General features: G+C 35.9%; 1 protein-coding gene across 3 annotated transcripts in view; it reads left to right on the top strand.

Moving 5' to 3' along the window:
* Nucleotides 1-25,159, top strand: part of CYFIP2 (cytoplasmic FMR1 interacting protein 2) — a 60,994-nt gene extending 35,835 nt beyond the window's left edge. For 2 of the 3 annotated variants that reach the window (XM_087924228.1, XM_026696671.2), the window contains exons 20-31: nt 180-288; nt 925-1,044; nt 2,024-2,223; nt 2,662-2,749; nt 3,912-4,055; nt 5,096-5,186; nt 6,647-6,777; nt 11,352-11,424; nt 11,809-11,903; nt 18,988-19,226; nt 19,481-19,628; nt 20,454-25,159. In XM_087924228.1, coding sequence (XP_087780354.1) covers nt 180-288; nt 925-1,044; nt 2,024-2,223; nt 2,662-2,749; nt 3,912-4,055; nt 5,096-5,186; nt 6,647-6,777; nt 11,352-11,424; nt 11,809-11,903; nt 18,988-19,226; nt 19,481-19,628; nt 20,454-20,621 — 1,606 coding nt within the window. In that variant the 3' untranslated portion in view covers nt 20,622-25,159. Of the gene's footprint in view, nt 1-179; nt 289-924; nt 1,045-2,023; nt 2,224-2,661; nt 2,750-3,911; nt 4,056-5,095; nt 5,187-6,646; nt 6,778-9,642; nt 9,930-11,351; nt 11,425-11,808; nt 11,904-18,987; nt 19,227-19,480; nt 19,629-20,453 lie in introns of those variants that run through there. The other variant, XM_087924229.1, reaches the window with a different exon arrangement.
* The last annotated feature ends 2,794 nt before the right edge of the window (nt 25,160-27,953 follow it).

Genomic DNA, 27,953 nt, shown 5'->3' with positions numbered 1-27,953 from the left:
CATGTCAGTTTCTACCTTGAGCTTTTTTCTGTCATATTTTTTTCTTCATTATCCCTTCATGCAAACACTAGATCTTATTACATACCGTAGTTCTTTTCATTGACGTCTTGAGAATAAATGAATTGTGGTAGTGAAGAAGCAATCAAGTAAAGATTCTTATGAGTATTTTTCATTTGCAGTGTTTTACTGGATAAGCGCTTCCGGGCTGAATGTAAAAATTATGGAGTGATTATCCCTTACCCACCATCAAATCGCTATGAAACATTGCTCAAACAAAGACATGTCCAGGTACAATTTCCTTTTAGCAAATTCTTTGGTGTTTTTATGGGCTGCTCTTTAGGACTAATTCACGCTTTAATTTCCTATGCCAAAGTCTGGGGGAATTAGTATGCCTGACATACACTTCCATGGCTTAGAATACTTGCTTGCAAGTATTTATGTTTTCCAGGTAACCATACTACCAAAAGGTATGTGTGTAAGGGCTTCACCTGTGAATCTCTGTATGGAAGAAGGCATTCTACATAAGGCATGTTTTTGGAAAATATAAAAAATACTCTCAATATAAGGAAGGAAATAAATAATGGCTAACTCCATTGGCAGCTTATCTTATAAATAGTAATGTAGCCCAGGTGAGAAGAAATCTGGGGAAAAGGCCTTCAAAGAGACATTGTGGTAATTAACTCACTATAAATGAAGGTGGCGAATTCCTTCAAATTTTTCAAAATTTTATTACCCCAGGTGAACATTAAAGGTGCCTTATTGGAAGCTGATAGCCTTTGTCCCCTTGGTCTTGCTTAGCATCTTGGGGTTTGACACCTTGTGCCAGTCCAAAATCTTAAGCACTCTACTGTTCTGATTCTGTACTTGATTTTGGCTCTCTTTTTAATCACTAATTTCTTGGTTTTACACATGTGCCTTTTGCAGCTGCTAGGCAGATCCATTGACTTGAACAGACTTATCACTCAGCGTATCTCAGCTGCAATGTACAAATCATTAGATCAGGCTATTAGCCGCTTTGAAAGTGAAGATCTGACGTCCATAGTGGTAAGTATTGCTCCAAAACAAGGGACAAAATAAAATATATAGACAAGACTACACAATACTGCATATTTAGTATAATTGTATCCAATTGATATGTTCTGTTTATTTCCATCAACCTCTATTAAAGTGTGTTATTGCTAGTGTGATAATAAAATAAAAAAATACATCTTCAGTATGTATGCTTTTACAGTGAGTTCTAACTTGCTCACAAGTATGTTGAGGTGATGTCAATCCTATACATTACTTTTGACAACTTAAATGTCAGCATTTAATGATTTTATTTATAGGCAAGGAAGAATTATAAATATTTCTTTGTTATTATCAATCAATCAATCAAAAATATCATTTTTCCATACTTCTTAAATATGTGTAAGATTCAAATTCCCCAGAAATTGGCAGGATGTTACAAACAACTTGGGTTGGGAAGATGCAAAAATTGGATTTGATTCTGATTCACAAATGCATTTTATACAAGTAGCCCTTGACTTATAACAATTCATTTAGTGACTGTTTGAAGTTACAATAGCACTGAAAAAAAGTGACATGATCATTTTTCACACTTACTACTGTTGAAGCAGCCCCATGGTCATGTGATCAAAGTGCAGACTCTTGACAACTGACTCATATTTATGATGGTTACGGTATCCTGAGTTCATGTGATCACCTTTTGTGACTTTCTGACAAGCAAACTCAGTGAAGTCACTTAACAACTGTGTTACTAACTTAACAACTGCAGTGATTCACTGAATAACTATGGCAAAAAAGGTCATAAAATGGGGCAAAATTCATTTAACAACTGTCTCATTTAGCAACAGAAATTTTGGGCTTAATTATGGTTGTATGTCAGAGAGTACCCGTAGATGGAATGCATTTGTTAATATTTGATTTCATCTAATAACATGGGACAAATAAACATTGTTGTATGAGGAATCTCAGTTTTTATCCTGAGAGAGCAGAATGTCTTTTCTTTTTTTTGATGCAGGAACTTGAATGGCTTTTGGAGATCAATCGTTTGACACATAGACTCTTGTGCAACCACATGACCTTGGACAGTTTTGATGCCATGTTCCGCGAGGCCAATCATAATGTTTCAGCTCCTTATGGGCGTATCACGTTGCATGTCTTCTGGGAGCTAAACTTTGACTTTTTACCTAATTATTGCTACAATGGATCTACTAACAGGTATGAATAAAATGTCAAAATAACATGTGTTGGTCCCCTCTCTGAAGACTACAGATAAATCTCTTAAGCTGCTAGAGATAGATAACTGCAATGGTTTGGCAGCTTTGTGTTCACTGTTCTTCCCAAACGTTAGAACATATAATTTGTCTAGGATAATTTAATTTTTAATTATTGCAATGAGTAGGTGTTTATAGCTTAAATGGCTCCTTTCTATTCTACAGTCCAAACCAGGTTGCATTATATAATGAATGAAATTACTAGTACAAATACAAAAGTGTTAGATGTATTACTTGAAGATACATCTCAGATATGTAGTGTTAAATTAGGGAGCAATGTTTAATTGAAACAGCTATTTTGTGTCATAAGTGGGTTAGGATGACTGATATAGCTTTCCTCCTCCTCACACATACTTTTTTTGTATCATTTTACAATTATTAGGTTTGTGCGGACAGCAATTCCATTCACCCAAGAACCCCAGAGAGATAAACCCGCCAATGTTCAGCCGTATTATCTTTATGGCTCAAAGGTGAGTCAAACAACATGGTTGCTGTTTCTGGATCTCCATACAGCTGATAGGGTTTTTGAAAATTCTTGTGCTCTTGATTTTATGGAATACTTGGCAGGAATAATAATCAATAACATACAGTCTTATTTTTAATCACTTCAGAATAAAGGAATTTAAATTTTCCACATTACGCCATCTGAAACAGTGCAGCATTATGTATCAAATAATAGCTCTGAACAAGGAAGCTAATGCATGTCTGTAACTCACTATTTCTGTAATCAGAGCATTTCTGGAATTTTAAGAGATCAGATGCCCCCTTCCCCCCATGTATATATTTAACTGTTATCAGTTATTCACACTGTACTTAATCTCAAGATGTTATATAGCAGTAGTCCTCAACTTACAACCATCCATTTAGTGACCTTTCAAAGTCACAACAGCACTGAAAAAAATGACTTACGACCAGTTTTCACACTTATGAATATTGCAGCATCGTCATGGTCATGTGACCAAAATTCAGATGCTTGGCAACTTGCATGCATGAATGACGGTTGCAGTTCCTGAGGTCATGCGATCATCTTTTGTGATCTTCTGACAAGCAAAGTTAATGGGAAAGCCAGATTCACATAACAACGCTGTTATTAATTTAACAACTTTTTGGTAATTCACTTAACAAGTGTGGCAAAAAAAGGTTGTAAAATGGGGCAAAACTCACTTACATTGCTTAGCATTACATTGGGCTTGATCATGGTTGCAAGTGGAGAACATTGGACATTGGACATCAAAATTTTCATGCTGTTTTTAGGAGCAGCTCCCTACAGAAGCAACTTTTTAAGATGGATTCTAAACTGTTCTTTTGGCATCAGAAAATATAGCAGTATCAACAAAACTCAGACTGCAGGGCTAGTAGTACAGCTTCTATCCTGCATTGCTAAATTATCTTTCCATGGCTTTAGATTATCTTTAAAGAAAGCTTATGAATCAATGCATTATTGTTTAGTAGTTGTTTGAAATGCCATTGCTAAAAGAGAAAAAAGAATCTGAGCCAGATTGTTTGGATATTAAAAGGGGGGGAGAATAAAGTATAAATCATTGTCTGGTGCTTATCAACATATTATCCTTACTGTAACCATAATATGCTAATTGTCTTATTAAATAAACGTTTTGCTCCTCTTATTCTCAGCCACTCAACATTGCATACAGCCACATTTATAGCTCTTACCGAAACTTTGTGGGACCCCCACACTTCAAGACAATCTGCCGACTTCTTGGATACCAAGGGATTGCTGTTGTGATGGAAGAACTGCTGAAGATTGTCAAAAGCCTGGTAAATGGGAATAAATAAACCCACTGGTTTTAATCCTCGTCTTTCTGCTTCTCTTCTTCCTCCTAAAGTTCCTTGTGGTTGCCCAAAATCTGCTCCAGAAATTTAACTGATGTTCTGGCAAAGATTCGAGAAGGATCGGAAGTGGATCTGGGGAAGAGAGGAAGGAAAATTCATGTTGTGTAAATAGAAGTTGATTCGTGGGACGTTCAATATAGCTTGCAAGATTGCTCAAGATTGCTCAAGATTGCAAGGCAGATTTTAATTAATTTTCCAGACATGGTTTCTGCATAGGATTTGAAGCAGCTTTTCACATCTGCCAGTAATTCTGCTATAAATCTCTAATTATTCTGGCAGAAATAGAGTTCCCATGATACGGGAAACCTGTGTTCAGAAACCCATATACCAAAATTACCAGATCAACATAAGATATAGTGATTTCTTGGTAACAAAAGGAAAAAAGAAAAAAAATATTTTTGCACTGCAATATAAAAATATAAAACATCTGCTTGAGTTTTTTAAATTGGGTTACTATTAGTGTAAACTTTTAAAATTGTTTTCTTATTATGTTTTCAAAGAAAAATATTTTTAAACAGCTATTTGGGTATATTCTAAGTATTGTAGCTCACTTAAAGGTGATTTAAAAGTACTTGTTTGGATCCCAGCTCAAAAACACTATGAGGAGCTTCCAGAGACCCAGACATTTGCACATCCAGTTGCCAATTTCAATCATCTGTTTTTATTTGGCAAATGTTCCCCTTTGGGTTTTGAAATTTCTGAAGCCTCAGTTTCTTCTTACAAACTATTGAACTCAGAAGATTTTTCCGGCATTTCTACATTTCTTTACTTCTGTTTAATAAGCCATTATATTTAAAGCTTCCTTCTTCTTTGAACTGAGATAGGATCAAGATTACTTGTAACTGCATACATTGGCTGAAGGGAGCCAAGATTTGCAGCTGCAGGCCACTTTGTAAAACTGCAGATGTTTTGAATGTTGAGTCTACTTCCCAGAGCTGACATTCATCTCCAATTGCTTCTGATAGCTGCAAGGAACCATCCTTCAGTATGTGAAGACCTTGATAGAGGTGATGCCGAAGATTTGCCGCCTGCCAAGGCATGAGTATGGATCTCCAGGTCAGTACTGTGAGATTAGTACTTCTGCATAATACTAAGGAGAAATTTCCTGACAGAACAATCAGTGGAATGGCTTGCCTCCAGAAGTTGTGGATGCTCCAACATTGGATATTTTTAAGAAGACAGTGGACAGCCATTGGTCTGAAATAGTATAGGGTTTCCTGCTTGAGCTGGGTGTTAGACTAAAAGACCTCCAAGACTCCTTCCGACTCTGTTATTCTATTAATTCTTATTTGTTTATCACGTTTGGTTGTTCCTGTTCTTTGTTCAAAATCATCAGCATGACTTATTTTGAATTATATTATTTTCTTCTGGTCTCAGTTTGTGCTTTAGACATGTAGAAATATATTCTAAAGATTAAGATTCCAGAGATTTAATTTAGCAACTAATTGAGAGTTGTAGAAACAACCTGGTTACTGTATAAGAATCACTGTAGAAACATAGAGTAGAGCCCCGTGCAAGCACCCAAATGAAGGCATCCCAGATATGCCAATACCTTACCTGAGCTGTAGGCTCCACTGACAAACTTCCTATTGGGATTTTTTTTTCTAACATTAAATCAAATTCAGTCTTTGAGTAAATTAAACCACTATTCTTCCTGCACACCAGGAGGAAATTTTTTGAATTTCCACAATATGTCATCCTTTCAAGTATTGTATAGTGCTGTATAGTCCATCCACTCCAATCCTTTGTCAAAGTTAAATTTTCACAGTTTGTTCTCATAGGATTTCATTTCCAGTCCCGATTATCCTCTTTGTCCTACTGTAAACCCATTCCAGTTATTTTGAATCCTTAAAATATGATTCTCAGAATGGGATACAGTATTTAAAAAGGAATCTGAACAAAGTGGAAGAAAGTGGAACAATTACTTCCCATGAATTGGAACACATTTTTTCTTTTGATGCAGTCTAAAAATCGCCTTTGTCTTTTTTGCAGCCACCTCACACTGTTTGCAATCAGCTGCTATTACAAGATCTTTTTACAAGTTTTGTTACCAAGCTAAGAACTCCCATCCTGTACCTGTCCATTGGTTTCTTAGTGAAGAGTTTTCTATTTGTTTCTGTTACTTACCCACATTGTTTTAATTTTACTGCCATTAACAAAATCTGAGGCACCACCTCTTCCCAGTTACATCTGCACATTGCATTTGATATGCTTCAGAGAGGGCATGATTCAGATCCTTCTGTTCTAAATTTACACCTGGCAGGTCCTATGAGGTAGGCCTAGTTAAACCACCAAGTGGCCTCCATGGCTCTTAGAGAATGAACGACCAACCTTCAGAGTGATAACAACCAGATGACTGCAAAGAATATAAATCCTTTCATTCGCCACCATTCAGTCAGAAATGAATAAGCTTCTTGGATGAGAAGTGAAATGTTTTCAAGGAAAAACTAGGGAAGTCCAGAAGCCTTTCGAAAAAGCACCTTTGGGTCTTTTATTTATATCTTGCTTTTCCTTAGGAATCCTGGAATTTTTCCACCACCAGCTGAAAGACATAATTGAATATGCAGAACTAAAGACTGATGTATTCCAAAGTCTGAGGGAAGTGGGTAATGCCATTCTTTTCTGCCTTCTCATAGAACAGGCCCTGGTGAGTTAAAATGAATTATTTGGGAAAATAATTGGGCTTAAATCATTGTACGAGAAACAAAGGAACAAACAAATGAGCTATCTGTGTTCAATTAGATGTCAATTTAGCTGTGAACTATAGAATTTCTTAGTTCAGGAACTCCTATGTTCTCACTCCAGAGGCTTCTCCAACCTGTGTACCACTCCAATGGGTGGATGTCCAATCCCAGAATATATGGTAGCAATGGCCATGCTGCCTGGGATATTCAGTGAGCTAAAGCCCACACAGCCAGAAAGGTCCAGGATTGTAAAGGATGCTGAAGCTTGTTATTACTTGTCACAGCACTCTTCAGTGGCTTGCCAAAAGCCTGGCGAAATGAACTACAGAGACAAACACAGAAGCAGAAGGACTTGTCCATATGAATGCACTCTGAGTGCTTAAAGACAATACCAAAGAGCTGATTTTATTTATTTGCTTACTTGTTTTTCCATTTCTTATTGCAAAAAAAATCACAGTTGCCTTCAGGCTTCAATGCAGCTGCGTCTCTAACAAACCACAATAGTATTAAAATAATAACATGTGCACCTTGATAACATGATACATGTGCTTCATACATGCTTCAATTTTGAAATGATTGATAGCCCTTGCCTATTAATCCCACTTCAGGTGCAGCAGCAGTAATAGTTGCAGTGAATGTTGTTAATTTTGCATAAAACTGTTCTTAATATCTGTAAAGGCAACTTGTCTCATTACGTTAGCACCCAATATTGCTTCCTACATACCTGGGATAGCATCCAGCTCCAAATGAAAAAACTGATCTTTATTCTGTCAGAATAAATCTTAATAACCAATTAAGAAATAGACAAACTCCAGTTGCTGAATTACAATTCCTGGCATCTGTCATGATTTGCTATATAGCTTAGGGATGTTCTAAGTTGTAGTTCGGCAAGTTCTGAAATGCCACAGATTGCCTACCCCATACCAGTTTATAACTCTCTGAGGTTTCTATTCTTCCATTAAGATGAAAAAGATATTTACCAATTTTAAAGATGTCATGATTTCAAGAAGTCATGCCTATTCCCCTTATTGCTGCGACAATCCTTTTAAATTGCATAGTATTTAAACTATACTTGAAAGCTTACAATAGGTTCTCCCTTTTATTGGACATGTTTGTTTTTTTAATTGTTTAATAATAGCATGTTGTTTATTATGACAATACTGTAGTGTCAATAATTTGCAGATTGCCAAAGGTGGAATGGAGGTAAGCATTCTGAATCCTATGCCAAGAACTGTCCCCTGGAAGAAGGAGGAAATATTTATTGTATCCATAACGAAATTGCCTAATTTTCCTGGCAGTTTTTAGTTTTTAAATGAAGTAGTTAGGATTTAAAATAATTCCTCTGAGCTTTTTATGATCACAAAAATAAGCATAGTGCATGCAGAATATATTTTATTGAGTACATTGTATTATTTATGAATGTTTTTTGATTGAGACCCTGTCTCTTGCTGATGACTTTAAGAAAATATTTTGACATGTTTACTTTTCTGCTGTTGTTCTTTTCTGAGAGCAAAATAATGTATAAATGTACTAACTTATCATGAAGTAGGAATTTAGGGTGTTTCCAAAGTTGTTCTAAAGTTTTTTTTAAAAAAGTGTGCACCTTTCCTTGCCTCCTAGCATAAAGAAAACCGTCTTCTGGCATTAAAATGATAAACTCCTCCCTCTCCTTTAGAGGTAGGGGGAAATCTGGGTATAAGTGACTGTACTGGAGTGATGGTTCCAAGACTCTAGGAGAGCACAGGCCCTGATTATACAAAACTTCTACAGTGCGCAGAGTTTTTTTCTCACATAAAAAGATTGGTTGGGATGCTACCTCTAGCAGCTAAAACTTCCCCTCTATGTTGGCCTTCCAAAGATTGAAATTGAACATTCCAAGTTCTGATGTGGCCTTTTTTATAAAATAGGAAACAGTGATATCTAATTATAGGATATATTACTTACCATAAGATATTACCAAAAGGCAGCTACTCCTTTAGACTCCCCTACAAAAATGTACACAAAATTACATTCTGTAAATCACTGAGGCTTGGATAAGGGACCAGTGCTCATGTTTTGGTCCATACCAAAGTGTGGCTGGGAATTGGAGAATTGATCACAACGTTCCAAATGCATCTTCACACAAGGGTGTATCAAAACCACCTCCTTTTGCAGTGTCTTGCCTCCTTGCATGCAGCTATCATGGCTTACTTTGTTGCTATACCGCCATGTAGAGTCATGCAGAATTTGCTGCAATCATTACTCAAGTCTCTGCCAACATTCCTGCTTCCGAGGTCTTGCCTCTTTGTGTGTCTGCAGTTTAGATTAACTCTCAATCTCTGTATGTGTTTTCAAATTTCTTCTCATTTGTGGTTCCTCTCTCAGCCTCTTCCAGCTCAGTTCTAAGTATGGCTACTTGGAAATAACTTTGACCTGAGATCAGTGGGCTATATTCCCAGGAAAGTAGGCAACTGACATCACAGAGTCTCTTTTTAAAAAAGAGTGGTCCATACCAGGAAACATGCAGCAAATTAAAATTCACAGGAAGTATTGCAGCAAAAAGCTCAAGCCTCTTTGAAGTCCATGAAACATAGATTTGAACATAGATAGATAGAACAGCTGTATTATTCACTGTATACCCAGAGCCTGAAGGCCAATCAAGATCTTCCATGTTTTTGAAAGTAAGAGGAATTCTGGAGATTTGAATCTGGCCTATGTCTGTATGAGCAGAGTTCCTCTGTGCCATCCTGTTTTTTCCCCCCACTTGACATGTAGGTATCAAATAAGTCTTCCTTTCCTGTAAGCACAGTCTTGAACCAAATGTCATACAGCTCTCATGCTGCTTTCAGGTGAAAAACACAGCAACAAATAAGATACCCAACGTAGAAGATCTCGTGCTGAGTCAACTTTGGCCCCCAGTCTGGTTCATCTTCTGCTTCCTGTAGTTTGGATCTCTTACTTACTACCAACCGATTCCAAATGGAAGTTGATTAAAAAAAAGAAGACACTCAGGAAGTCAACCTCTGTTGAGTGATGCCAAGGAATCATTTTATGAGGATATCAAAGTGGGCAGTAACAGAATTCTCAGACCCTTTTAAAAATATTTTGGGCATTTTCCTCAATAAACAGATACTAAGACTTGTATGTGTGTGTCTGTGCGTGTTCACAAATATATATATATATTTGCTTATACATTGTAAATATATATTTACTTATATATAAGTAAATATATATTTACTTATATATTGTTACTTGTGAACACCACCACTACCCCATATAATTTGGAGATTTGCTATTAAATTTTAGAAGTACACTACTGGGGCTGGAGCTTTACAGGGCCCATAGGCTGCTAACAAAATGACTTGCAACACTATTCCAAGGGCAGTTGAATACTCTGTGTCCAGGTGTTAGATTAGCCTTTCCAAGCTCCAAACTTGGACTGTACATCTATTGGATTGATCATTGTCCCACTGCCATCAGTGGCCAAAGAAGGCTCTGTGAAAAAGTTATTTTTAGCTATGCCCTTGCTATTTTCCATCTTGGTTGTTTTTTTTTTCAGTTTACCAAATGTTGAGTCTTTGTTGATGCACACTTGCAATTAACATAGCCAAAAAAAAAATCACCAAATTTTCATTTTTTTTCCTCATTAAAAGGCAAGTTAACAACCCCGGTATATTAATTTAATTTATAATATTGTCATACTATTTTTCAAGGCAAAGCCTTGTCAAAAGAGATTACAATATAATGTAAGCACATTTTCTCATAAACCTAGACTCCAGCTTATTGCTTGAATTTACTGGCTTAAACGCAACTAGTATCTGTCACATACATAATACACTGTGGCTTACACACTAAGTTTTTGTAATGGGGACGCTCAGTTCCAGGTGCAGATATTCAGTCCTAATTAAAGTCATGGCCTGGTAGAAAACCTGAAAGTCTGGTACATTCTGGAGTTTTTTCTATTAGTGCAAGACATACTCCATGCTTCGTCAATGCAACTGGATGAAATTTTCAGGGTGCCTTTATAGTTCGTATTTAAACAAATCATTCAGAGAATTCTTCTTTAGACTGATTTTAAAAAAGCAATTGTGAGAGGACAAATCAATTATATACATCTATTAGCAGCCTATATGTGGATACATCTATGTGGAATAATGTAATCATTCAAGATATATCAACACAGTCCCTCACAATCTTTGGCTGTGCCTGACAACTTCAGATCACCCAAAGGAGGAGGAATATGGTTAATTACCAGCAGTCCTTATTACAGTCTTATGGAAAATACACCATTTAGCAGCAAGGGTCAAGAAATCCTACTGCTGAATAAGAAGAAATAACAAAGCAGAAGCGCTGAATTTTACAAAAAAAACCAAGATTATCTTTATTGTAAACTTACTTTTGACACACGTGTCCGTTTTTCCTCGATATTGAGCTAGAATTGAATAGCCTTTTGAAAGCAAATAGATCACTCTGCACTTCCCGTTTTGGTTGACAGCTAAACAGTCAGTACTTAGGTAGTTTTTAACACCTTTTATTTTTCTTCCTCCCCCTGCCTCAGTCCCAGGAAGAAGTGTGTGATTTGCTGCATGCTGCTCCCTTCCAAAATATTTTGCCCAGGGTCTACATCAAAGGTAAGGTGTGAAGAGATGCACAGATATCAGTCATTATTCCCTAGCTATGTAGTAGCAATGAAGTTACAGAAATTTCAGCTTTCAAAGAATCTTAGATGTAGTTAGCTATTCATTGCCTTCATTTGACTAGGGACCCTATTGGCCAATTCACAAGAAAGGGCACCCTGTAAGCAAAGCAAGATGTTTGCATTAAATACAAGATCCTCTTACAAGTGTATTTGGTGTCACAGTTGTAAGTAGTGATCCTTCTTCTCAATTCACTTCCACAGTTTTATGTCATACTTGTCCCAGAGTTGGATAATGGTTGGGAGATGACTCTGAAATGCTAGGTTTTTTTCTTTTCTTTTTGCTTTCTCATTTCACTGTTTGCTGCTCGCTTAACAGAAGGAGAACGCTTGGAGGTACGCATGAAGCGTCTCGAAGCCAAATATGCCCCACTTCACCTGGTTCCCTTAATAGAGAGGCTGGGAACTCCTCAGGTAAGGATGACATTGAAACCCATATTGAATGGGTAACACAACACATCACCCACCCCTGATTCTTCCTCCCCGCATCCCCCATCCTTCGAATGTCCCGGACCTCAGGAAGCCTTTCTATTTTTGTTGCCTGAATTTCAACTGTACATCCCAGAATATTGATTGAAACATTACTGAGCAAAATGGATGAAATTCAATATGATTCTTATGCAGTCATGTCCCCATAATCACCCTATGTGCCAGAGACAATTAATTTGTCATTATTGGCCTGAATATAAATTATTTTATTTTATTTTGTTATTGTTCAAGTGAACATCAGGCAAGGCATTCTCTTGTCTCTGTAAGGGGACCCTGACGTTTCAAAGTAGTCATGGACTCCTACTGTATCCTATGCCCCTGGCTCCATTTTATTATTATTATTATTATTGGTTCTGTCATGGGAAAGAATAAGAGCAGGCCACCCATTACAATACTTCTCTGTCAAGTTTTCCATATCTTCACTGACACTTTGTTATAATATGCCGTTTGCAGACAGCACATTAATTGTGGCAATCAAATTATGTATTTGTTTATTTACAAAATTTTATAAACCACCCACTCATTCTAGACAGCTAACAATATTCACACACTGAAGTGTCCAGTGATAAAATCAATACAGCAGTCCTAAGTTACAGGTCACAATTGAGACGAGCAACTCCGTCACAAAGTGGTATGGTTGTAAAGTAAAACACCACATGACCTCGCTGCTTTACAACATCAATTCTGGCTGCAGCTCTGAAGCTAATGCTGTGTGGTGGTTATGTGTAATGTCGTATATGATCACAACTTGCGACTTCTGCCAATTTTCCCATTAACTTTAGGTGTCAAAAACCTGCTGTGAAAGTTGTAAATGGAAATCACTTCACCGCGGGACCCTACAACCGTCATAAATGTGTGCCAATTGCCAAGTGCCCAAAATACCAATTGGCACTTGGTGTTTTACTTTACATAGGAATGCTGGGACAGCTGCAAGTTCAAAAACTGGTCGTAAATATTTTTTTAGTGCTTTCATAATCACTGAACAAGAAGTCGACAAGTGAAAGCTACTGTATCTGATATTATCCTTCTTTTAAAACCTTTTCACTGAATCTGTAGAGATTCTCAGTCATCCAGGTCATGGTTGTCCCAGGAGGCATCTGGGGTTTCTTGTTTTTTTCTTTTGAACACGTTTCACTTCTCATTCAAGAAGCTTCTTCAGCTCTGACAGGATGGTGGGGGAATGGAAGGATTTATACTGCAGCTATCTGTAAGGAATACAAATCCTTCCATTCCTCACTATCCTGCCATTTGGGATGTGGTTCTATATCAAGACGTTTTCTTGATTCACTTTCTTAGTGTACCCTTCACAAGAACCTGCAATCAATCTTGTCTTTCTGATGATAACACATATTTTGGCATTTGATTACTTGTCTCCCTTTCAAGCATAGATTACACAGTCATACACAGACATGTTGCATTTTTGAATACATACTTACAGTATAATGGCCAGTCTTGGCAGGTTGCAATTCCAGAAATGTTGGGTTTTCTCCACGCTTTTATATTTTGTGGCTTGGCTCACTTGCATGAGTTACTTAATCTTTTGTGCTTGGCAAAGCTCTTTTTTGCTACGCATCTGCTCTTTGCTTGTGGTTCTTTTTAATAGAGGGCTCGGCCTTGAAGCTATCAGCTATATTGGGTTTTTTTTCCCCTCTAAAGATTATTACTTTGAAAATGACTGAGATTCTCACACAGAATACCAGTATAGTTCAGGCTACATGTCTGTCTTATGACTCCCAGAATTCTAACATTTGTCCTGGATCGTAACATTTAAAAATAAATGCATTTCTTGGGCCCATTTTGAATTGATCCTTGTGGAGGACTAAATGAAGCAATATAAGGAATTTTGTGACAAATATTCACCTGTGTTTGCCTTTTCCAACCTAGCCCCCTCCAAATGTGTGAAGACAGTAACTCACAGAATCCCCAGATGCCATGCTGGTAGTTACTGTCCCTACACAGATGGTGGAGGCCAGCCCTGAAGGTGTTGTTTCTGTGCTTGGGGCCTTCTCTGTATGTAATGCTTTGCTCTTTGTCTAATATCCATATATACCCAAGTCTTAGATGATCAGTTGTCCTACAACAGCAGTCCAGATAAAATGAATGACATCCATTGCTCCTGCTGATTTCAGTGAGATATTTGTAAGCCTGTATCAGCTGCAGTCTGTGTGGCACACGAGAACATTTAATGAAACATTTAATTTAGAGCCAACCTAGATGTGACATGGTGGGAAATAGAATTTATTCTTTAAAAAAATAAAAACTTCACTAGCAGTCCCGAATGAAGGAAGCTAGCTTGCTTAGCCTTGAACCTTTTTAAAATCCTCATAGTCAGTCTGAAGCTGCATGAACTGCTAACAATCGTTACACCTTAAAATATATAATTTGTTCAGTCTTATACATCCCATGGATGTACAGATTGCTCCTGATGATTTGAATTCAACTGAATCAGTTCAGATTGATTAATGCTATAAAAATGCAAATGCTCATGGCTGAAGTTAAATCTGTTTGGATGCCTCTAATACAATTATTCAAACTGAACCAGCTGTCCTATTTGGAAAATTAAGTCAAATTATACATTCTGTTGGTTGAATCTTGCAATTTAATGTTTGCTGATTTCCTAATACACCTTTCTCATTTTTCAAATAACTCAAGGTTACTAAAAGTGCAGGAATTTGTCCAGGCAGTCAACAGAAATCAAAAACTGACTTGAAAGTGCACGTAGACACACCTATTCACTAGACAGTATCTTAATATACTATCAGGTACTCGCAAATCATTTACCACTATTAACCTGAATTATTTCCATCATAGTATACATAGTAAGAACATTTTGAGACACTGAATATAAACCGGTACAGAGCGAGACATGTTCTCAGTGATCTCAGATGATTGCTCCTAACATAGCAAAGCCTTGGGCCTTCTTGCTCTTGGATTGCTTGCTTCTGAGTAACATAGATGGTAGTGCCTCTGGGGAAACTATCCCTATTTCTGTGGGATTCCACTGAGTTTTTCACAGCCCAGGTCCTAGGTTAATCTCTCCATTTGAGTTGTACAACATCGTACCCTTTCTCTGAAGAGCAGATAGGCATTCCTTAATATTCAAACATACTGCATACATGATTGAGAACCATGTGTACCTCAGCATATTTACGTTTATTATGGAAAACAGAGGAATAGATGTGAAACAATGTCATTCTGAAGGATAGGTCACATTAGTCTCAAGAAAATAATAAAATATCTATTTTTCCTTAATTGTATTGTTAATTTCAGGAAAGGTCACAAATATCGAATACATAAATTTTCTATGCAATAATTTGATTTGCATCTCTTTGCGTTTTCTCTAAAGTTTTCTATTTTTTTCTCTTCAGAATATCCCTGTGACACTATTTGTTTATTTATTTATTTATTTATTTGTTTATTTATTTACTTATTTTATACACCATCCATCTCACCATCAAAAGCAAATCTATACTTTAGTTAATAATAGTAGAACTCCAATGTCAGGTTTGCTACATGAAACAAATATGGACTTAGACTTAATCACTCTTTGAAACTATTGAGAAACATTGTGTTGTTATTGATACTAGTTGATGATAGTCTGCATTAAAATTATTAGAGAAGACTTGGAGCAGAAAAGAAGAGACTGAAATACTTATGTCATTTAAGGAAATACTTAACTATCAGTGTACCCATTTTAATTTGGGTAGTACAAAGAAGATGTTGAAGAAGAAAAATCAACATCTCTATAAAAACTTAGACAAATCTATTTAGAAACTTCAAGAAACTCTTCTTAAATAAGATTCCCAAAAGGAGAAGAGCTTTATTTTCTTGCTTTGCCTTGAAATATTATATTCCCTTTTAAGTCTTTTTCTCATTGAAGAGTTATGAGTTCATTTTTGTGTACAATTTATATACTGTGGTGCCCATTGTGAAGACTCTAAGACAGTTTATAGCACTTAATGCAATATGATAAAACCAACCTCAGTATGAGCAATCACGGCCCAAGTAAAATATTTCATAAAGGTTAATAATAACAGCAGCCACAATATCAACAGCAACAATAATCCTATCAAGAACAGGGCTTATCTCCACTATTAGCAGCCAGGGGCACAACAGAACAGCATACTTTGGTTGATTTCAGATTTGGGACCTCTTAAATGTAAGGGGGACAAATGGGTCCTTCATGTGGAGCTACAACTGAGAAGATCACCTTTGGGCCACCATCTTTATATGAGGCAGAAACTTTAAACTTCCCACCTGAATAAAAGTGGACAGGTACAGTATACTCAGAAAAGACATATAAGGACTGAGTCTTGTAGGGTTTTATATGTAATCTCTAGCACTTTGAATTGGACTTGGAAAGCTATTGATAATCAATGCAGTGACGAAAATATTGGTGTGGTACTACTAACTGCTTATGCCTTTTGGCCAGTAGGGATCTGTGTTTTGGGCCTACTGTGGCTTCTCAGTTGTCTTTTGAAGAGTAGCATACCCATGTAGAGAACTGTATATTTTAGTAGTCCAGTCATTAAGCATCAGATTACTCTAGGAAATACTTTTTTTCCCAATTGCCCCAGCTGACATTTATTTAAAAAAAAAAGTAAGTTCTTGCCACTAATGTGCTGCTATTTAAAGGACATTCTGCTTTGTTAATTTTAAAGACATACTGTCTATGTATGTTAAGAAATCTCGTACTTAGAAATCTTTTCCTCAAAATCTGATTAGAATAAATCAGTAAGAATGCAACTGTTGCATAGTGAAAAATATTTAACTCTATTCCCAAAGCCCATATTTGATTCCCAATCCTATAACTCCCTGAGTTGAGTTGGAAATTACCTGAGAGGAAATCAGTGTAAGATTTCAATGTAAGAATCTTCAGTATGCAAGAGAAGTAGCAGATGTATAGCCTGAGAATTATTTTTGGGGATTCCCAATATAAACTGATTTGCAAATATTTACTCCTTGGTAAAGTACATCTATAGTCACAGTTTTCTATATCATTTTTTAGCTTTCGGTGCCTAGGTTTAAAAATGGATTGGTCCATTATTATCAATATGCATACTAGATGGTCCACTTTATATTTCAACTAGAAGTAATGGGTAACACCTACCTTAATATCTATGGAGATTATCAGTCATCCAGGTCATGGTTGTCCCAGAGGTGCGTTTTTTCTTTGACGATGTTTAGCATCTCATTAAAGAAGCTTCTTCAGCTCTGACTGGATGGTGGGGAATGGAAGGATTTATATCCTTGCAGACAGTTGGTCATTTGCATTCTTTTAGAGGGTCGTTAAGGTGAGCCATGTTCAGATCTGAACATTGGGGAAATGAAACAACTTCATAAACTCATGGCACAACATAGGAGAAAAAACAGATCAGGACTAGATTCAGCAGTCACTCTGCATTTAAAACACACAGGCTACTCTTTTGAAGACAACAAAGTCCATATTTTGGACACAGGATCTCTGGTTTGAAAGAGGAATTAAAGAGGCCATTTATGTCAAAATCGAACAACCCTCAATAGAGGGGAAGGGATATGACATCATTTATCTCCAATCTACAACAGTCCTTTCAACAGTTCCAAGAAGGCTCCACACCCATTTGCACCACTCAGGTGACCCTGATGGCACAGATAAACCTACAGGTGACCTTAACAACCAAATAAAAGAATGCAAACTACCAGCTATCTGCAAGGAGTATAACTCCTTCCATTCCCCACCATCTTGAAAAAGCACATTTGGGACCTACTTTCATAGTTTTTTTGAACCTAAAAGATAAACAGTATTGAAATAACTCAATATGTACTAATGAAGGTGCCTTAGCATTTTTGTAAAGCAAATAGAATAGGTAAAGTCCATCCAGCTGTGCTCTTTTGTGGTTGCTACTGCATTATCAAAGGACTGAAATGGCATAGCAGTGTGAGGCTGAAATACCTTTAATTGTTCACAGTTGTGTGCTAATCAATTTCATTCTGTCATCCTGCTGCCCATTTCTACACTGCATATCTGTATTTTCATCATGTTGCTCTCTTTCCAATGAAAGTGCAGAAAATTGACAAATGCAGTTCTCCAGGAAATAGTATATATAGCCCTCATTTGTTTCTGCATGCAAATGATTCATGCTTTTTAGATTACCCAAAATATTGAATTATTGATATAGTAAAAAATTATTTTCTGACTATGTTTACCATCGCTTCTGAGTTCTAAAAAATTGGATGGAAGTAGAAATATTTAATTGACTTTCCAATTTTCAAAATAGAGAAAAATATTTTTTCTTATCTCAAAAATGTTTATTCTCTTGCGATCATAATTAAAATACATAATGGAAAATTACCAGAACAGTGGTTTTTTTCCTAGGTTCTCTTTATTATCTGTCACACTTTAAGTTTCTCATAAATTTTGCATTACAGATTATCAATATTAAATTTAAGCATGTACTCAGATATGTAAACTCATCCTAAACAGGAAATACAAATCCACAAAGGCATGCAGATCAGGATTAATAATGTATAATAAGCAAATACTGTTAACATAATTATTAAATGCACATATAAAATACTTGGTCTTATGCAAATTACACTTCATTGAAGTAAAATATTCACTACAGTAAGAAAACATTATTGCAGACATATATTTCACTGTCAGGAATTTAGTTTGCATGACCAATGTCACGTGCAGAAAATATTTTTTTTTTTTAAAAAAAAATCCCAATAGAGCAACAAATTTTGGCTCTTTCCAAAATGTCATTTCATTCAAAGAATACCACTAAAGTAATAAATATTTGGATAAAATATACAAAGGTGTATTAGAAAGCAACTTCCTTAAACTAAACAAAGCAGTTCAGTTATTCTCAGGCAAAACTTTACTAGATTTTAATTAAATCTAAGCAAGCTAAGCCCTTTCCTAAACATTTTAACAGGTTCCAAACTTTACTAGAGGGCTGGGTTGGGAGATCAATCTGAAAATTCTGGAGAAATTGGTATCTCATAATAAAGCTTTCTTCCTCATCAGCAAATAGCCATAGCCCGTGAAGGAGACCTGCTGACCAAGGAGAGATTGTGCTGTGGGCTGTCCATGTTTGAAGTTATCCTGACCCGCATTCGTAGCTACCTCCAAGATCCCATCTGGCGTGGGCCTCCCCCAACAAACGGCGTCATGCATGTTGATGAATGCGTTGAATTTCACCGGCTCTGGAGCGCCATGCAATTTGTATACTGCATTCCAGTTGGAACAAATGAATTCACTGCTGAGTGAGTAGGCCTGCATTGAAGGCTACATCCCTTCTGCAAACAGCTGAGATTTGATGACATGTAAATCTATAGGGATACTTTGCTAGTGACTGGATTCCGTGTGTTGAGGCTATTTCTGAACAAAGGCCACATGGCTGTCTTTTTGTTACATGAACTTCTCAGAATGTATGATTTCTTCATAGAATCAAGCAAGAAGATTTGCAAATCTTTCCATCATTTCTAAATAACATCTTCGCTATTCCTTTTTATTCTAGACAGTGCTTTGGAGATGGCTTAAACTGGGCTGGTTGCTCAGTCATAGTTCTTCTGGGACAACAACGTCGTTTTGACCTTTTTGACTTCTGCTATCATCTGTTAAAAGTGCAAAGACAGGATGGGAAGGATGAAATCATAAAGAACGTGGTAAGTCTGAGATGGAACACATGGACTTGTATAGGTTTTATTCTACCAGCTGACTGTACACCCTATACATTGAGTATTGGTGGTTCCCCAGAGTTTAAACAGTTTTTTTACATATCCCAGGTGGAAACTTGAAAAGGTTTTTGGGTCAAACTTCAGAACTTTTGCACTGCACTGAATCTTATTTTAGTGAGATGATTTTCTGCTCATGAAGATCCAAATTTCTGAACCTTTGACATTCTCCATGTAAAGCATGTGCTTTATCACAAAGCTGTGGAATTTCTTCTGAAACTGCCTTTTTTATTCTAAAAGGCAGATTAGCACAACTTGTATTTTGGGGATTTTGCATTTTTATGTGGGAGAATTATATAAAGAAACAGTAAATAATTCATCCCAACTGAACAGGATGATGTCTATTGTGAGTGCTTTGTATATACATATAATAAATTCGGGGTCTGCTGGCTTTTATTAGCAAAGGTGTTGTGTACTTTTGTCTCACTGGTAGTGAGGCAAGGAGAAAGAGGAAAAGAATGACTTAATGAAGTCAATAATTTAACAAATATAGACTTGTGCATAAATTTAATAAAAATGTGAGGCAAATGAGTTATTTTCCAGTTCCTTTGTGGAAGCATGTAAAGAAATATTATGTTTATGATGCCTAAGAAATAAGAAAGTTTGAAACATTATTTTCCCATTTAGAGGCAGGAGAGAACTATTCTAGATATTTATCCAGTAGTCTTGATGATTCTATTGACAAAAGAATGGCTATAAAAATAGTAGAGATGGTGTTCATGTGTCCTTATTCCCTGTTTTTGTGTTAATCTCCAGCCACTTAAGAAAATGGCTGACAGGATCAGGAAGTACCAAATTCTGAACAATGAGATTTTTGCCATCCTGAACAAATACATGAAATCGGTGGAAACAGACAGTTCAACAGTTGAGCATGTGCGCTGCTTCCAGCCCCCCATCCATCAGTCCTTGGCCACAACATGTTAAATATTCAGCCTTGGAAATACAGTGTGAAGATTTGTGTCTTTCCATTGGACATTGGTGAGAAAAGTTGGACTTCAGCTGTTGGAAGCCAAACAGCTGCAAACACAGGTCTCCGCAACAAAGCAGGCATGGATGGATCCAGTACACAAAGATGCATTTCCTAGAAGACTCATTTGAATGCATGTTCTTCTATATCTTTCTGGCTGGCTTTACCTATAGTGTTGAAACTGTGGTGAGAAGAAGCAGAAAGTGTATTTTTTCCTCCTGGGGTTTCCTTTATTTTCATGACAACCCATAATCCATCTGATCAAGCACAAAAATCTGCAGTCTTTAAATGGTCATTGTTTTTGAGATTCCAACGAAAGAAGCCCACATTTCAAAATGTTGCCAGTCTTCCACTTGGTGCATACTGAAATAACAGCAGTTTTCCTTGATAACTTGGTTTTGTGATATAAGTGCTTAAACATTTTGAAATAATGAGTTTCTCCCCTACAAGTGATACAGAAAAGGCATTCTATCATTTTACAATAGCATATAATTGTTTACTTGAAATTAACAGGTTTCTGCTATACTGTGTTATCTCACTTTCTAGATTTACTTTGCTAAGCCAAATTTGGAATTAGTTTACAGTGGCATATTAACAAACAAACTCAATTTTTGCATTGACTGACAGTGCTACGGAGAAAGGGAAACAAAGTAATGCTTTCTTTTCAGTCTCTTTCTTGACATGAATACATCTGAGCTAATATTTGTTTCTTACTGTTAGAATTACAGACAGTCATTGTCTATATGTGATACACATTGTAATGGCCTCAGCCCTTAGTGAAGTTAGCAGGCCACATCTTCTTCAAAGATTGATTGGAAATGGGGTTCATATTTTGAGCTGAGCATCTTTTTCTCTTTGGAATGCTTTTAGTAGAAGAATGAGATGGTTATATGTCTGTATTCCTGAAAATGGGAATCTATGATAATTCAAAATTACAGATCCATATTTATAATCGAAAGGAAATGCTGTTAGGAATACATACAACAAAATCTTTGATTCAAACAACAGCTTGTCTTCCTTTAATATGTATGGTTCCAATGACATATTGATTTCCCATAGCTGATTTTAAAAATGAAAAAGCTTATAGAATGAAGGGGAGAGATAATTTTAAAACACATAAGTACTTTTCTTCATAATAGATCTCTTACTTTCTTCATCCAGGAGATAAATCCACACAGTCAAAAGAAATTAAGTCAGGCACTTTCCATAACACACAGTCAAGAGAAACTACACACAGTCAAGAGAAATTAAGTCAGGCACTTTCCATAACAGATATGTATAGGAAAAGGTACACTTTAAAGAGACAAGATTGGGCAAGAATGATGAAAGAGAAACAATTAAGTCAGTCACAACTCTTCTTTATCAGGTGAGAAGATCTTTGCAACTGCAAATATGACAGTAAAATAGATTCTGAGGATAAAAGCAACCCAGTTTAGCAAGTCTCATTATCCAAGCAGAACTGGTTTAATTACTAAAGCCCAAGCATGTAACAGGTCAGAAAAGGAAACGTAGGATCTTTTAAGACGTAAGAGAATAATTCATTTCTGAGTTCTTTTGGTATAGTCTAAGGGACTTGATTTATCTATCAAGGTCCCCTATAATTCTCCAGGGTAAAAAGAGGAATTTTAGAATGAAGTCCTTTAACATTTCAGTGGTTCAGATAAATGTCCTATAAAGAAAATATAAGTTGCTCTAGTGTTGGTTACAGTTTCAAAATTAATTCAAAATATTAAAGATTTGGACAGTTTTCCTTGTTTTTGAGAACAGCAGGGGTATAGTGTATTAAAAAGTTCCTGTATGTAAATGAATGATAGTGTGCAAAACAATAGTTGTCTTCTATTCATCTATGGAGGCTCAATCATTAGAACATCTTGGTAATTTGTTGCCGATGCCATTTTAAAGTAATGATCTGTGAAATTCTGGAGATGGGGGTAGAGGTGTTTTTCTGTTCTTTAGCCTGCAAAAAATAAAGCCAGGCTCTTCCAGTGTTGGATATTTCCCAACAGTTCCAGCCTCTTCCATAACAGTTGGCTTTTAACCTTATCTTATTCAAGTCTACTTTGCCAAATTTGCTGCCCTTCAGAATTTTGGCCCCTGCTCTGATGGGAAGATGCCAAAGAAGGACAATCTAGCTAAGTTTTTGTTTCCCATCATTTAGATTTTAGAAATTTTCATCTATGCTTTTTCTTCTTTATCATAAATGCATATTTAATTACTGTTCATCACAATGAGCCAGGTTATTAAACCAGAATCTATTAATAATGATAAAAAGAGAAAAAAACTTAGCTTAATGTTATCTGTTTTCAATCTTGTAAGAACATTATATCGTAAGCAACAGCAGCAGCATAAGATTATTAGTATTAAGTATGTGGCCTTTCTTAAATGCCTTCTTTCCACTGGAGATTTACACCTCTTTATATAGAAGTTGATGGAATATTGTTTCACATATCATTTCTGCTTCCTATGCATAAGAGGTACAGAGGTAGCTATTTAAGTGGTAAGATATTTGAGCTTTTTTCATGCAACCATGATACCAGCAACACTAAGCCCTCTATCTGAGAGCATCAAAGCAGAAATTCAAATATATAGTTTTCTTATTTGTACTAAGGAGATATTTACCTAATCATACATTGTTTGCTTTTCACATGAGGTCATATCTTGCCACACCAGATTCCAGGTTGAATAGAAGTCAACATCTGTACAATTGTATGTGTGGAAACTTTTTCAGAACAATAAGTATATTGCGTAGGCAAATGTCTGATTTAGTGTAATATCTCAGGTGTGATTCTGGGACTGGGCTTAACATTCATTCAATGGGTTTGTAGTGGTTAAATAAGGGTATCTTGTATTAATGGAAATATGAAAGGCTCATAGAATTAAGACTCTGTACACAGGCAGCAATGGTGAACAAAAGAGTTGAGAGAAAGGAAATGTCCTACTTTTTTCAATCCCAAATGTCTGGCAGAACAGTTTGAGTGTTTTCTGAAAGACAGAACTCCTTAATAACACTGTTTCTACCATAGTGAGCCTTCATTAACTTTAAAAAACAAAGCAACCTTTAAAAACTAAACCAAACATGAACATACTCTTGTGATTGATTTTTAATTCACTTGGTGAGATAGACACCTCATTCTTTTCTTTCTTCTTCTTCTTACAGCAGTCATGAAATATGATAAATAAAAGATGTAGTTACCCATCAGAGCTGGATACTATCATAGTTCTAAATTTTCCATTTATCTTGTATTATCCCAAAATATCTGCCGTAGGATTGGTATAACATTCTATATTTTGTTTTCTGAAGAAGTGTGTAGAGAACAATAATTCTAATAAGCATTTTTAGTCATGTGAAAGAGGTTGTTGGTTCTGCTTTTATATTACTATTACAAAAGAGATCTCAATCAGTCTCAGAAAAAAACCTGATACTTGTAGGGAAATCCTAAATATTGTCTGTGGTGGTGAAAAGAAAAGCAGGATTTTGTTGAAGGTTAAAGTCTCGTCACTGAGTGTCAGAGAATCTCAAAGTAAATTCAGATATATTTTATTCAGGTTTTTGTTTAAATGTTTTTCACTTACCAGACATTGGGATCACGTTAATCTAAATACAAAATCATGTATTTCCTGTTCTTATGAATGAGAAGGAAAAGATGGTTTTCAATAAATTGGGATTGAGAGGCCCTAACTACCTCTTTTTCAGTTATTTGCTACTTTCAAGTTTCATTTTCATTAACAACAAAAAAGTTTTGGTGCATTAAATTCTCCAACCATATATGATATATAGTTTGGTTGGTAATCATTCTTCATGGAAATTAGCAATTTTACAAAAATGTGTTTTAAGTCCTTTAAACTAAGAAAAGTACAAAACAATGATCTGTTCAATACATTTTGATTCCCTCTAGTTCCGTTAGATTGCTCTCGTTTTGGTTTTAAAGATTTCAGATGAAAAATAAGTGATTTCAAATGAAACATACACTCTCTCAATTTGAATTATATTCCTTTCCCCAACAGCACTTGTCAAATATATCAGAGCCCATAGTAATTCCCCTGCTTTTCTGTATTAATCTGCATTTCATTAGTACTTGGATATTTGAGAATATAAACACAATCTTTTTTTAAAGGAAAATATAAGGAAAATCTTTGTGTAATTCTTCCAAATGTATCCTGTTTGTATGAAAAATGTCTAAGTTTTTTTGTACAACGACTTTACATTTATTTATGGTGCAGTATATTTACAGCAGTGATCAGCTATGGTGTTTGAATCATATTTGCTAAGCAGCAAAAAATGGTATATATTGTTTTATATTTTTTGTTCTTTCATCATTGGTCAACAGAGATTTTGTTGCTGTTCCAATGCTTCTCTAATAATAAGATACCTTGCGTGCAATGACATGATGATGACCTGTATTGCAGTTTCAAACAATGTGTACAATAAACTTGGGATGAATCTAAGGGGGAAATTTGAAATAATAAATGTGTGAACACGAGGGTGAAGAAATGACTCCGTCACTTGATTTTGTCTGTGATTTAGGATACAAGATGAATTTCCTTGAATTGGGCATTTCAGAATCACCTGATGCTACAAAGAAATCTGGGTTGTCCAACTGCAATGTTAAATTGCCACTCATAAACACGAGGGTGAAGAAATGACTGTGATCTTGCAGAATGGCAAGAAAAAGAACACAAACAGGAACAATGGTAGGGAAGGGCCATAAACACTTTTTCCTCATCATATAGGAAACACCTTTGTGCTTCCTAGGCAAGTTTCAAATCATGATCCAAACATTTTTCGTGGGTAAAACCACAACAGAAGAGTAAAACCTGGATAATTATTTCTCTGATGAAGGATGCTTACTGTTTGGGAGATAACTGTTTTTTATCATCAGTGTGGCAGAACTTAATGGTATTTTTAAATTTTAATTTACATTGAGTTATTATAAACATCATTTTCAACGTATGGATCAGTGGTGGGATTAAAAAAAAATATTACCAGTTCTGTGGGCGTGGCGGGGGAAGGATACTGTAAAATCTCCAGTCAGAGGTGGTATTTACCAGTTCTCCAAACTACTCCAAATTTCCGCTACTGGTTCTCCAGAACTGGTTAGAACCTGCTGAATACCACCTCTGGCATGCATTAATGTATCACATTAAGGCAATTTACTAACAACCATTGGAAAGGTTCTAGGGGCAGTCTTGAAGGCTTTTAGTGGCCTTCCTCAGCATCAGGCTTCAGACTATACACCTTTGTATTGTAAGTGAAGTAAATGTACAACTTATTTCTTTAATACTCACATAATGGGCTACTGATAGTGAAGAAGAATTCTTCTGTGTGATGTAGTCTGTGAATGTATGACTGGTAGATCAAGAAACTGAAAGTGGCATTAATCCTTTATTTGTCCATTTGGACCATGAAGAAACCACACAGGAAGAAAATGGATTCCTTCAAGCTGCGCTAGCAGAGAAGGCTCCTGTTCATTCCTTACACAGCAAAAAGTGACAGGCAAGCAAGTGCTGGTGTGTATATAATCAAACACGTTGCTTGAAGGCAAAAATCACAAAAAATTTTGTCTTATTTAAACCAAGTAATGTGATCAAACTCACTGGGAAAGGTAATTATGCTTAGAATGGTCTGATGTAAAAATAAAAAAATCAAATGAAATAAACCTCCACAATGATACACCCTAAAAGTCAACACCAGTCAAGTAAAATAAGTAAAAGTGATCATATAAGAATGGAAAATGTGGAGAGAGCTAGTCTATAAAATTGCTGAGAATCAGGCATGATTGAATAAACAACATCATCTGCCTATTTTATCTTCTTTAAAATGCTCATACATAAACAGGAATACCTTGGAGGTCCAATATGTCCTTTACCATACTTAGAAAAAAAAGTAAAATTGAAGTTTATGATCAAGAAAGTATAACACTACTTTTTTGAAATCAAATCGTATTGCAAAAATCCCCCTAGCAGCCATGGAAGAACAGCAAAGCAATACACTGTAAATAATTATATGCAATTCTGTGAAAAAGAATTTGCTCCCTTTTTGGATTTCCTGAATGTATAACTTTACCACTGAAAGTTATCAAAGTTGGTCCTGCTGGCAACATAAATGAAAAAATAACACACACACATACAAACACCCCAGGAGATTGTGCAGGTTTTATTTATTTCATAAAGTTATCCTATAGTTATCCTGTAACTTTCAAATTTTGTTTTACTTGTTCATTCACATACAAATTAGTATCCAAACTGATATTACATTAATTGAGAAAGGTATAAATGCATTTGGCAAATCTATATGGAGGCAAATGTTTTCTATGAAATGACAGTATGTTAATTTAAGAGTAACAAATTATTTGTCTTTCTACAAATTTAAAGATTAAATAAATTTTCTGAGGGAAAAGCCCAAGATTGGGATGGACTTCTTGGCTAGGCAAAAGATGAATAGGGTCAATACAACTGCTTCTTCTTTTTTTTTTTACAAAGAAAACATTCTCTCAGATAATTGCTATGGGGAACCTTGTCCCAAGACCATTCACACGAATTAGATAAAAGTAAAAATGCTCTCAAGTTGAGCTTTGACTCTGTATCTGCATCCATAGAGTTTTCTCTGATCGTATAGAAGTAGATTGGCATGCCTTTTGCCAGTTTTTTTTTAAAAAAGTTATGATTCTTTAAAAGATCATAAAATGTCTTTGGAAACAAATATAGGTAGCCCTTGACTACCTGAATTCAGATTCTTGGCAACTTTGCTTGTATCTACAATGGTTGCAGTCATCCCAGGGTCAGATAGATCACCTTTTGCGACTTTCTGACAAGCAAAGTCAATGGGGAAGCCAAATTCACCTAACAACTCTATTACTAACTTAACCACTGCAGTGATTGACTTAACGGCTGTGGAAAGGAAGGTCATAAAATGTGGCAAAATTCATTTAACAAATGTCTCACTTAACAGAAATTTTGGGCTCAATTATGGTCATAAGGCAAGGACTACGGTTGAATGCATATATACACATGAATATGCATATACCCAGCAGATATGTATTTATCCAGCACACAAGTATACTAAATGTATACTAAATATTAAAAACATATCTTTTTTGCTCCAGCATCAATCTCAAAATTGTTTTTAAACTAAGCAGTACAAACTGCATATTGCACATAATTAGTCTAGGCAATCACAAAAGTGCATTTGACACTTGTTAGACCAGTTTTCCAAGAAGTGGTGCAACCAGTACATTTAATAGAACTGATATTTTTTTAAAGGGGGGGGGGGCATTGTTTTAATACCTCTT

This window comes from Pseudonaja textilis, chromosome 2, assembly GCF_049901715.1.
Source record: "Pseudonaja textilis isolate UNSWEBS1 chromosome 2, rPseTex1.2, whole genome shotgun sequence".
NCBI classification, from domain to species: Eukaryota; Metazoa; Chordata; class Lepidosauria; order Squamata; family Elapidae; genus Pseudonaja; species Pseudonaja textilis.
The sequence above is the reverse complement of the archived record's forward strand: the minus strand, read 5'-3'. Positions and strand labels throughout refer to the sequence as shown.